Source organism: Accipiter gentilis, chromosome 28 (assembly GCF_929443795.1).
Source record: "Accipiter gentilis chromosome 28, bAccGen1.1, whole genome shotgun sequence".
Taxonomy (NCBI): Eukaryota; Metazoa; Chordata; class Aves; order Accipitriformes; family Accipitridae; genus Astur; species Astur gentilis.
The window spans coordinates 8,359,948-8,372,649 of record NC_064907.1 but is presented as its reverse complement, the minus strand read 5'-3'; the positions used below and the strand labels follow the sequence as shown (position 1 = coordinate 8,372,649).

General features: G+C 36.7%; 1 protein-coding gene across 1 annotated transcript in view; it reads left to right on the top strand.

The window, feature by feature from the left end:
• FMN2 (formin 2) overlaps positions 1-12,702 on the top strand; it is a 162,707-nt gene that overhangs the window by 126,249 nt on the left and 23,756 nt on the right. Inside the window, exon 16 of the mRNA XM_049831137.1 lies at positions 3,506-3,557. Within this exon, the coding sequence (XP_049687094.1) occupies positions 3,506-3,557 (52 nt within the window). The remainder of the gene's footprint in view (positions 1-3,505; positions 3,558-12,702) is intronic.

Genomic DNA, 12,702 nt, shown 5'->3' with positions numbered 1-12,702 from the left:
CTGTATCGGCCATTGCTATGGTAGGATCACTGTGGAGTGGGTAGGATTTTCTCCTTTTTTACTCCACCTGTTGGAGGAGTTCTCTTTTGTAAAAGGAAATACACTTTTCTCCCAAGACTGTTCTCCCAAGGTGGATACCTTGCAGCTGGTACTTGGCACTTAATCGATATAGGCTGCCAAGAAGAAAGAATGCCAAATTTGTGCCTTTCAGGCACTCTCTTTACAGTTATGATGAACTGCTTTGGAGGAAGAAGTGACAGTGAAGATGCATTATATTGAATGAAATGGTAGAGTCTAATGCACTCTGGGACACTTTGACTGAATCTGTTGTAACTGAATTTTTTTTCTTCCCCTACTCAAACAGGAAAAAAGAGTTGATAGCAGTTTGTCAATGGGGTGATTAGTACAGAGCAAAATAACAATAACCACTAATATCAGGTGATCATATCAGTGGCCAGTTCCAGAAGTTATAGGAATCTCCAGCTGCTTCAACATCTGATAGTTATTCCATTATATCCAGGTGATAGTGGTTTTGATAACAGGAGGCTTTCTTCCCTTGCTGGTTAAATCTCAGTACATGTCTTTGACTAGCCATTGTCCACAGCTTTCAGATGTTTACTGTATGCTAGTGCAAAAGCAGTCATCTGAATATTTTCTTTGGACAGGGACAGATCTCTGAGTGTACATACTGTATTTTCTTCTCTTTCACTGGTGCCACCTGTCGTCTTGTGGAAGCAGAATTGTTTTCATACTGTTTAACTTTTTATGTCTAGAAAAATGAGAAAGCAAATGGATTGCAAGTCAGATTTACACTTGAATAATATCACTTTGATAACATGCAAAAGGTTTAGAAGTGTCATCACGTATTTGGAACAGACTACAAGGGAATTCTCTTCTAGAGAAAATTATTTCCTTGCAAGATTCTGTTTAATGCCAAAAGGCGATCTGATGCAGGATGAAATCTCTCTTTGTGGGTATAGTAGCTGCTCTATACATATGTACTTACCACTTCTTAAAAAAAATGTTATTACATGCATCCGCATCGTTCAGGGATTCTCAAGATTCTTTTCATTGTGTTATATCCATTTGCCATGAAATGATTAAAAGTACAGATGCCTGAAGGTTTTTTTTCCCCTCTTTCCCTCTGGATCATAGTAACTTTCCTTTTTAATTGAAACAAAACTTGCTCCAGAATGGGAACATTCTGACATGCTTTGATAAGCCTAGTATAATATGTTGTGCTTGCACTCTTTCAAAAAGTAAATTATAGAATATTTGCTCTGTTGTTGGTGGGTAAATTATTGTTTGTAAGCATGTGCAGAACAGTTTAAATAAGGAAGTAAAACCCCAAAACTAGACAGCTCAGATGATGTTATACCCCATCAATCCTGGAAATTATAAAAAGAGTTATATCCTATGAATATGATGTGTGTACTAAAAGACTGTCCTAGGCTGGAACATGCTAGCCTCTGTTTCCAAGTATTGCTTAAATGAGGGGAGTCCAAATTACATTTTTCAGTAATAGAATTATTTATTTTAAAAGTTATATCTGCAGATACTTAGTGAAAGTGTTAATGCAGAATTAGATATTGGATCTCCCTTCATCCAGGGAGTTTGTGTGCAGTTTCTTCTCTCTTGCACTGTATGGTTTTAGAAGTCATACCTTGACTTTCAGGACTGAAGTATGAAGAGAAAAAAAATATTAATGAAATTCTGTCAAAGCTGCCAGGTTTCACCTGGTTTCATATCCAAAGCAAGGCAAGGCTTTCAAGAAAAACTCTTAAGTCAGCCCAGATTCACTCAACACTGGGCCCAAGTTCACTCGAAAGGGTTGTGAGCCCTCACAAACCTTTTGAAGAATCTGGGCTGAGTTTCAAGTCAGTATTGAAACCTGTAATCAGGCAGGCTTCATGTGCTCTTGAATTTCCTTGAGAACATTTACCCAGCTCTCCCTCAAGTTTTCTGTGGTTTGCTGGGATTTTTTTCACTTTCAGCAAAACAATGATGGAGCTTAAGTCTTCAAGTAATGATTACTAAATCCAATGTTTGCTGCTGCAAACAGCCAGGCAATGCTCACCCTACTCAGCAGACTACATTACTACTAATAAAAAGCATTTGCAGCATCAGATATAGCTCTGATCCTTGTTCTGACTGGGGAAAGAATAGGGAAACTCCATTTGTGTATCTTTGCTACAGATTTCACACGTCTGTTTTAGTGTTATTGTATGTTTGTAAAGTGCTGTTGATCAAAACATTGTAACAGAAAAATAGTGGTTATCTTTGTACCCTAATAATTCCATTGCCTTTCTCATTTTTGCCAAAATTAAAATTATGATTTCCTTTTTCAAAGGCGGTGTGTCTACAATGTAGAAGAATAATTTTAATGAATTATTATTGTAGATCTATGTAGGGAAAGTGGACTAAAAAGCTTAAAGGTTTATTCTTCTTTTTTAGGTTTCTATATGAATTCTGTACTGTTGCCCTTTGTTTCCAGGACAGTTCAGAGCCTCTTCATGTCACAAAACCCACTGACTCTTGGGAATCCTAAAGTTCTCCTTGCAAATTAGCAGACCAGTAGTCCAGCAGACTGAAAAGGGGAATCAAGTTCCAAACTAAAAAGCTTTTGGCTAAAGTGTGCAGATGTTAAATGGGATTTAAGTTGTGCTACCTGAATGACTCTATAAGTGTCACCGAAGCATGGGTGCGCAGAGCAGTTTGTACTATTGCTTTGCATGTTAGTGATGCCTAAGTTAATACACATGTTCTTGTAGGTTTTGTGTATCAGAATAGCTATCTAAGTGAAAAGGATACAAAACAAAACATGGAAAATAGATAATTTTTTCACCAATGTGTGTCAATGACTGTTTTGTATTTTTAATTTCCTTCACATGATCACCAAATGATAATTTCTTTCATATAAAGCCAGTCCTGTTTTCAATATGGGCCTGCTGTGGCTCTAGTCCTTCACTAACTGATATATGTACAGGGATATAGTGTGTGCAGGGAGAGGGAAGAGAGCTTTTATTTGTAACTGTTGAGCAACTTCTAGAAAAGCTGTAAGGCTGAATTCTTCCTGCTCTTCACTCAGCTTTTCCTCCTCTTGGTAGACCACTTCCCATGTTTGTTACATTTTCAGAATCATTCTTTAAGATCTGTTTTTAAGCCACTTTCCTGACTTGGTTGCTGTTTATATTACTGCAAGCTTTATTTTTTTAATTTTCAGAACTTGCTTTAAGTTTTTTTGTGGTTGTGGTGTTCTGGGTTTTTAGTTTTTGTTTGTTTGTTGTTCGGGTTTTTTTAATAGGGATATCAAAATTCATGTAGTTTTGTGTGTTTGGGGTGTGTGTTATTTGGTTTGTTTGGTTTTCTCTCGGAATTGATGTATATGAGTATATCCTCAGGTGGTTTCTATACATTTTATAGATGACATTTACAACAAAAATTATCCTGAAATAACATCTTTATCTTTCACCTTGTACCTAATTCTTTGATTGCATTTTTACAGCTAAAATAGACCAAGAAAATGAAGAGAAGTCACTGGCAGAAGCACATAAAAGGTAAGAAAGAACAATGCAGTAAAATCTTGCTTTGCTAGAAGTTGCTGTATTGGTAGCCAGCATTATTGTATTTTTGAATAGTGAAAGAAACGCACTCAGAAAACTAAGTGATATTTATTTATTGTCAATTTTAATTTGACAATTAGGAAAAAAATTGAAGGACTATAGACACACAGACTACCTTTAGAGAAATATTGCACATGACTCCTGTCTTTCAGAACATGCATGTACCTTATGTAAAAATAAATTCAGTCTATATCCTTTGGACTGAGCGAAAACTATTCACACTACACCAGAATCGTGGTGATTTGACAGACACATAGCATTCCCCAGGCAACTATTATTTGTTAGGTACCACTTCCTGTGCTTATAAAATGTCTGCTTTAAAATAAAGAATGGAAATCTGCTTTTTAATATACTAATGATATGTATAATTAAATGTGACTTCCTTTGTAGAATTGCTAATAGATCTTCAAATAGGTTTTTGTGGCAAAAAGCAAAATGCCTCATTAAATTTCATTACAAATGTGTGCAGTTGAGAGTTTTAAAAATTGGGAATTTCACTGCATTGCACAACTTGTGGTTTCTTCTGATTTTTTGGCAGTGTTCTTCAAAAGTTCTCCAGAAGCAGTGTTTAAATGGGACAGATTTTTATCTGTCCCAGAAAAAGACCAAAATATGACACACACCATTTATAGTCCAGATTTAGTGGAGCTAACAGCCTGCATTTGTTTTTCTTTCACTAAAAATAGCATCTTCCTTTTGTACTAGCTACAACTGCCACTGAACATATGCTAATGAATACACTCATTATATATTCCCAGAGCTGGGAAGTCTTTCAATTGGATTCTGGTAGAATATGCCACTATAAAAGGTTCTAGTTTTTACTATGGTTTGTTAGCCATTCTATGGGCCCCGATGCCCACATTTGCTACCTGCTGTAATGCCACAGTGCAGTTGACTGCTTTCCTGGTACAGCACCACATTTTCTCTCTATTCCCTCGGGCCATGCACTAAAGATACGACCTGAAAAGGAAGCCAAGGGGAGAGTGGATCTTCCTCTGCCACAAGAAGCTCCCTGCTTACTTGTAAGGAGACGGTAAGTCCTTGAGTGGAACATCGGTGATGCAGGATCATGATGGAAAAAATGGAACAAGGGGAGCAATGCTTTGGCTTAGTATCGTAGCTCTTGCTCAAGTATATGAAAGGCATTCCCAACATTTCTTAGGTTCGTTTAACTGCTGAGTTACATAATTCTTATCCTTAAAAATCTCCTTCACGATAAAACTTTGAGAGAAGAAACTGCTGTTAGGAGAAGACATTTTTGTGATCTCTGATTGCTCTTTTAAACAAACAGTTTCTCCTGTGGAAAATGGATTAGACTACATTTCCAAAGCTGACACATGTCTAAGTACAAGGGGAATCTGCAGTCTGTTCAGGAATCTTGTGACTTGTCACTGTCTTCACTCTTCATCCTTACTCTTTTCCCTGACTGCACTGGAACCATGATATCCAAAACTTTCTATTGGTATATCTAACATCCACAATAAGGGGGAAGAAAGCAAACTGATCCCTGGATTCTCCTTCAGCTTGGTCTGCTCCTTCCGACTTGTCCTAATTCTTTCTTTTCCACCTATTTTGAGTGCAGCAGCTCCTTTTACATAGTAGTTTGTCAAAGAAGAAAATTCATCTTTGTTGTTCCTCTTTACTGTGAATATCTAGCAAGGATAACATCACATCGGAATCTTTTGTGGAACACTTGAGGAATTATGCTAGGATAACATTAGGGCAAAGTTATTTTTAGTATTATCTAGGCTACATTTCTCTTTCTTTCTTCCTTCCCACTGAAATTCTTTATCAGACTAGTGGCATTTGTTAAAATACTGAAGACAGCTTCATGTTACAGTTTTAGTTTTATGTGTATTTATTTCACTAAGATCTTTAATTGGGCTTAGAAATAAAATGCTTGGGATCTTTTTTGGCTGGGGGGGGTGGGTGAAAAAGAAGACGAGAGCTTAAAAAGCTGAATAAAAGATTAGTTACATTTGGCTAATCATAGGTAGAAGAGCAGTGCATAGGATGGCTAGACAAGCAAGTAGTGCAAGGAAAAGTGATGGATTAGATGGAGCAAAATTAATGTGATTAATGTGCTTGGATTTTCCTTTCTTGAAGTGGATAACTTCAGCCCATGCATAAGTTCAGGTCTACCCCATGGTAACATTTCTTTAGCTTTCAGTAAAATCTATAGATTTTCTTTTTTTATTGTTTTGTTAGTTTGGGCACAAAATATTAAAGGCGGTATCTCCATAAAAATATGAAAGTCTAAAAGAAAAGCTCTTGGAGCAATAACAACAAAAATGTTTCTAAAATGAATAATGATTTGGGGAAAATGCAGCAATGTGTATTTTAGAAAAGTTCAATTGTGCAATAGATGAGCTGAAATGGAAAGTTAATCTTCCACACAAAATAAAGACAAAGAAAATGGAATGTCGGCTCTAGGGACTCCATGCAGCGTATAGCTGTTCATTTGTCACAAGTGAGAAAATGTTTAATCGGTTTTGAAATGATGTATTCTCTCTTTATTTATCGTGTTTAGTGACTTTAAGAGTGTCAGTATGTAAAGTGTTTATCCAAGGAATGGATTTCTGGCACATGGATAAAATGAAAAGTGAAATGTTTAGCTCGCAATAAGCATATGTTCCAAGATCTCTCTGAGTAAGTATCCTGAGATGAGAAGAAAGCACACAGGTCTGTGTTTATCTAGCTTACGAAGGCAGACAAGGAAGGCTCCAGCCTGGTATTAACACTGAAGTGACATGGAATGTCTTCACCAAACCCCAAACAATTACATCATTCCCTTAGCAATATTGATAAAGTGTAATAAAGAAGAACCTGGCACTTTCCAATTAGATCCTCATTGCTAAATACTTGAGAAACTGTGAAATACTTGACAAGTACAGTAAAAAACACTGGTTTGGGGGGAGGGGAAAGGAGTAAAACAGGAGAGGGAGAGGAGGAGGAGAGAAAGAGATGGTTCTTATATTTTAGGAGTCTACAAGTTGGCACCTTTCTTTTTTTTTAAATTTTTTTTTCCAGATTATGTCCTCTGTTCCAAGATGCATAGCTATATAGTCAGTTGTCACAGCTGTATATAACATTTAAACAACTTTAAAATTTAGCATCTTTGAAAATTGGGAGATACAGCACACTTTCCACCAAGCACAAATATGTTCTCTGTTTTCTGAAATTTCATTTACTTAGCTTTAAATATCTCTAATCTTTCAAGATGTGATTTTCTTTAAGCAGGGAGAAAAAATCAGAAGCACTATTGTTTCCAGGTATGCTTAATACAATTTTAGAATGAGATAGAGTTTGATCACAGTATCCAGAGCAAGTAGGAACCACGATTGCATCAAAGTAACTGTGAAAAGTAATATGATAGCTGGTGTTTTGTTTACCATGCTAGGATAAAAAGCAATAGCAACAGCAGCAATATAATCTTGCTGGCTTATAATCAGAAATGAGTTAGTTGCTCCTCTTCTTGCACTTCATTCCTAAAGAAGCAACGGCTAGACAACCTGACTAGAATTACCAGAAACAGCATTCAGTGAAGCTGAAGGTCCTAATTCTCTGCCTCGCTACCTCTCTATTCAGCTGAATAGCTATGAAGGAATAGCATGTAGTTTTATTACTTTCCTATAATACCTTACCCAGTATTGAGTTCTGATCTCCTTGGAAGGCTGCCAGATTAGGGTCTTTTTTTAGAAGAAAATAAATCCAAACTGTAACACTGATCTCTCTTCCACTGAAATAGTGAAGATGATCTTTTTCTTCCCCTCTACCTGCAATGATTCGTCTCTTCTTGGAATAACACCTCAGGAATCATTCACAAATTGAACTGGAGATGTTTGGTTTAGACCTGAAACGCAGTCAGATGATCTTCAAGTCTTCCTGCCATCTATGTCAAACAATGCAGCATGGGTTTCTAAATTCAGTGCAGTAGCACTGAAAATTGCTCAGTTTGTTTATTCATACTGCTGTCATCTAAGAGGCAATGTATGCTGAGAATCTCTTAAGAGCACTACAGGTCCTTTTGTTTCTAATATTTCAGATAGTATAACCCTGCCTGAACTGCTGACGTAGGTCACTAAGACGACAGTCCCATATAATGGTCGCTTGATTTGGGGCGAAACTGTTTTTCCTGCTGTGATGCCTGATGAGGGCTGGATAGATAGAAATGCTGCTCACTATCATGCCTTTGTGTACATCACTGATTTTAACAAATCTGAGAATTTAATCTGTTCTTTAGTAAATCTCAATGCATTATGAGAATATATATTTGTTTTATAAAAAGTCAAACAGAGGACTTTCTGCCTTCTGACATAAGTATCAACTGGGGAATTTAGGATGCGTGTGGCTGGATATGGAACACTCATCTTGCCATGTCAGGATATTTTTATTTGGCTTATTTTATAATTTGCTCCCATTACTTCCACATTCCAGTGATTTTTCTGTTATTATTATTTGTTATTTTTTTTTGGCTTTTAAGTGCTTCCTGAGTACAGCCTCCCAGGCACCTCTTCTGTTTTCAGGACTTTTAATAATCCATTTAACAATGTGTTGTTGCTTTCTTTGCTGTAGCAACAAATGACATTAATTTTGAAGAGAAATGTTTACCTTTTAATTCCCTGCAAAAAAAAGTACTCCTGACACAACAGTCTTCACAGACTTCCATTGGCTTCACTGAACATGAGACTTGGGGAGGAACAAAGCTTTACACCTGCTTATATGAGCTGACAAGTTGATGACACTTAGAGAAATAGCAGACAGTATGGTACAATGGCACTGCTGAAAAGCAACACCTAAAAATGTAGCACCTAAGTCTGGTAATCCTTTAAAACAGTAAACGTTCCTCCTGCCTCCCTACCCTTCACACAATGGTTTGGGTTGTTTCCAAATGTGAACTGTAAAGTTAAAGTGAAAATTGAGTTAATGATTGATATAAAGTGGTGAAAAGCTCAGAATGGAGAGAGGTATGTAGTTTAAAAAAAACTCAGCACAACGCTTTTAACTGAAAGGCAAGAATATGCTGTTGGACTCCATCTTTCACTACTCTTTGGCCATTCGTCCTTTGTTGGTTCCTTTACTGTTAGGTCTCTTGTCTTGCTGTGTGGCTCCCAGCGTGCAGGCTTGAATTGCTCATGGTAATACATTTCAGACTGTAGGTATACATTTGTTGCATCAGCAAAAAGTAAATAATTGGTGAGCAAAGGAAATGTGTATAGAAGGAGCTTACAGACTGTTAAACAGATTGGATCGTTCTAGTTTAGTATCCTGTCTCTGACAAAATATCAGGGCCTGTAAATATGCAGTAATGGAAACTTAGCCAGCAGCTTAGTTGTGATGTCAGAAAGTCTCTTCTGAAACACGGATAATTGATCTTTCCCTGAAAGATGAAGTTTTTGTCCTTTTCTGAAAATATTTGCCAAATGACTGCAAGTCCTTAAGCATTTGCATGACTGATTTTTGTCTATAAGAGGCTTAACTTTTCTTTTAAAGATGTTGGGCTGCTTGCTTAAAAAAAATAATATTTCATTGGTTTTAAATTAGTTTGCATTTAATGGCATTCAGTGCTAGTATGAACAAATGGTAATACAACTTTAAACAGACTGGGGTACAATTCAGAGATCTAATAATCTGCAATGTAAACTCATCTTTATGCAATTTATTCTACGGTTTATGTAGACGGCCTATTCTTATATCTTACAGTAAAAGAATAAAGGCTATTAGTTTAAGGTGCAAATACAGTTACACAGCTAAGTAGCCTTGACAACAGTACAGTTAAGTAACACCCTGATAACAATATAGTTAAAATAACTGAAGTCTGATCATACCCCAAACCAATGCTATAGCATTAAATTCAAGATTTAAAAAACCTAAACCAAGAATCATGTAGCTAATAAAACTAATGAAAAAAATAGACAAAATATTTAAATGTGGCACATTGTTTTGACCTCCAGTTTATGTCCAGCAGGTGGTTTCACTGACGTCAAAAATTCAAGATATTCCTCTTGAGAAGTTGTAGCTGAAGTAAATTGCTTGTGTGTGTGTGTATGTGTGATTAGCGTCAGTGCCTCTCCATTGTGCATCGGCTTCTGATTATGTTCAGTAGGTTTTTTCTTCCATCATATTGTCTACCTGGGCTGTTTAGATTGTTTCCTAAGACCCTCACAGTATAGTGTTCGCATTTGCAATGACTGTGACTTAAATGTGGAAAACACTTCTACTTTTTTTTTTAATGTTGACTTGGCACTACAGTTGTTGCTGTCTTCCTTGCTGTACCTTAAGTTTTGCTTTAAGGATTATTATATTATATTGCTGTTGTCATGTATATGTAAATAGAAAAGCAGAACGTCAGGGATGTGGTTTAATTAGGTCACAATTGCGTTAACTCATCTGGGAACTATCCAGTAATAACTCCTACAATATAGGTCATTCCTTCTGTAATAATTTCCAGCTGATGGAAGGCTGCCATCAGCCCCTCCACAGTATAGGGCTTGCCTCAGCCTATTGCTGAAACCCCACTGTGCTTCTCATATACGGAGATTAAGTGACTAGGAAAAAAAGTGTTGCCTCTTTACTCTTCTTTGGTTTGTTCCTTGGCCTTGTTGCCTTGTTTCTTGTCTTCCTTAACTAGCTAGATTCAGAAACAGCTTTAGTGAGCCAGATGCCTTCTGCACTGTGTCTTAAATGAATGCTTCTCATGGAATAACTTGCACTTGCTTCTTTTTTCAACTGCTGTCTGAAAGATGGTTCTACCTTAATCAGTCTGTTGAGGAGGTAAGAGTTCCTTCTCAACCCCAAAGGAAACAACTAGGGCAATGGTCACCCCAGACCAGAAACACCATGAAGCCTTCACATAATCCTTGGAAGGGATGGGAACAGCTCCTCCAGACATGAAAGAATGTTCTTGGGCCAAAGGAGTATGGTTTGTTTAGCTTTGCTTGGATGTATGAATATTGGTGATTCACATATCCAGAGTGATATGGTTACATATTACAATCTTTCCATCAATTCCAATGGCTGCCACCTTGTCATTTAAACTTGATCCTTGTAGAAAATGCTACCCATTTTTCTCTACTCACCTAAACAAAGATACTGCCACTACTATGAAGAGAATGTATTGGGATAAGTCAGGAGTTCAATCATATATGCCTAACATTTGAAAAATGCACATAAAGACGTTTTCAATCTGACACTTCAACCCAAATTTTGAAGTCTTTCGATTTGTTTCCATGTGATTTTGTTGTAATTGACTCTAAGAATATGAAAGCCCCCGTGAATATTTCTGTCTTCTCCAAAGGCTGGATTTCTTCCATTCATAGTTGTGCTGGCTTTTGATGATATTGGGGAATCCTGTGTTCATGCTTGTTAAGGAGAGAGCTCTTGTACATTGAATTAAGAACACTCTTCAGAGCAACCTTGAAGGGTTAAGATTAAACTGCATCACAGAACATTTAAAATGCTAGGAGGTTCTATAATACCCAAGTGTTTCAGAGCATTTTTATTGTACAATTTTCAAAGAATAGAAACTGAAACCTAAGTTTGATGTGAGCCCCAAAATAGAAGAGCATATGACAATACTCCCAATGAGATCTGTAGATTCATTTCACGTGTTATTTTTAGAGTATGTTTTTGTAGATGCACATGTATAAAATTAATCTATGCTGGATTATATTCTTAGAGCGTGGGTTAATATTTATATGTACATGAAATCTGGTAAAGCATCTGTGTGGTTTCTGTGTAGATATCAAAATAATCCGCTTTAGGTTTAAGGCAAATTACTTCTTAATTTGTTAGATAACTCTGACCTTGAATCTGCACGAATTTCAGTTATAAAAGTGAGCCATACCATGGGAGCAGGCAGATTACAAGGCTGAGGTTGACATCAATAAATCAAAAAACCATAATAAAAATATTAACACAATAGTGTTAAATAGTACAATTAATAGTAGTATTAATAGTAATATAGTACTGTTAATAGTACACAATGGTTACACTACCTTCATATGTAATTATAACCTCTTTAAGTAATGGTGATTGCTCAGAAGGCCTTCACTGCACTAGACAGTGAAGATGAGGTGTATTAATAGAAACATCTGGAGACAAGCTGGGATTTAACATGAGACATTTAGCTGTTTCTTACAGCACTGAGGCTAGCAGCTTCTGTCAGATCACCGTTGAAATTCATTCTACCATGGTATTCTGTGTCTACTGGCACCTTATTATTTCTTTAAGTTCAACTGGCCAAGGCTTATTTAATATGTTTGAAGCTCATATGTTAGTCTTTTTAAGAGAAAAAAACAGTTTTCTTTTGGATATGTTACTGGGCCTGACTTTCCCATGCACACAATTACATTACGTTGTTTTACACATGCTCATATTTATATGCCCAGTTTAGCACAGAGCTATCCATGTGTTTATATAACAGCTTAGCTGGCCTGCATGGGCACGATATCCACTCTAACATAAAATTAAAAGCATTAAACTCTGAGAAAGAGAACCTACACGTTCATGCAAAGTCTGCAGATTACGGCGGATTGCAGCTAACACCAATGCATCCAGTGAACTGCAAATACCTCAAACCGAGGTTTTGAGAGAAAGTTTGAACCTGTTTAAAATTGTCATTTTACAATGACAGGAGAAAGCACATGCAAATTAAAAATGCATTAGAAGAGTCATGCTAAAATATGTCTGCTTTTTTCTCTGAGTGGCCTGTTAGAATACAATTGTCAGAGACAAAAAAGGGCCCAAGGTTAGCTCTGTTTCCAATGTATTATCTCAATTCATATTTTAATCTGAATAATATTCTCGAACAGAGACATAACCTTTAAATATGCATAACAGAATTTGGGTTCACGTAAACCCCAATTACTGGGTGAGCTGTGGCTGACAAATACTTTGTACCTGATTTAGTGAAGGTAGCAAAAATACCTCTGACCTATATTTCCTGACCTTTGAGGCTGGAGGCTGACTCAGTCTGTGCAGAATGGCTTTTTAAACACTGTATTTTTTTGTCATCAGAAAAGTTCTGTCTGCCAAGATAGGTCCATCCTGCTTGTGACATAATTTAGCACCTAATCCT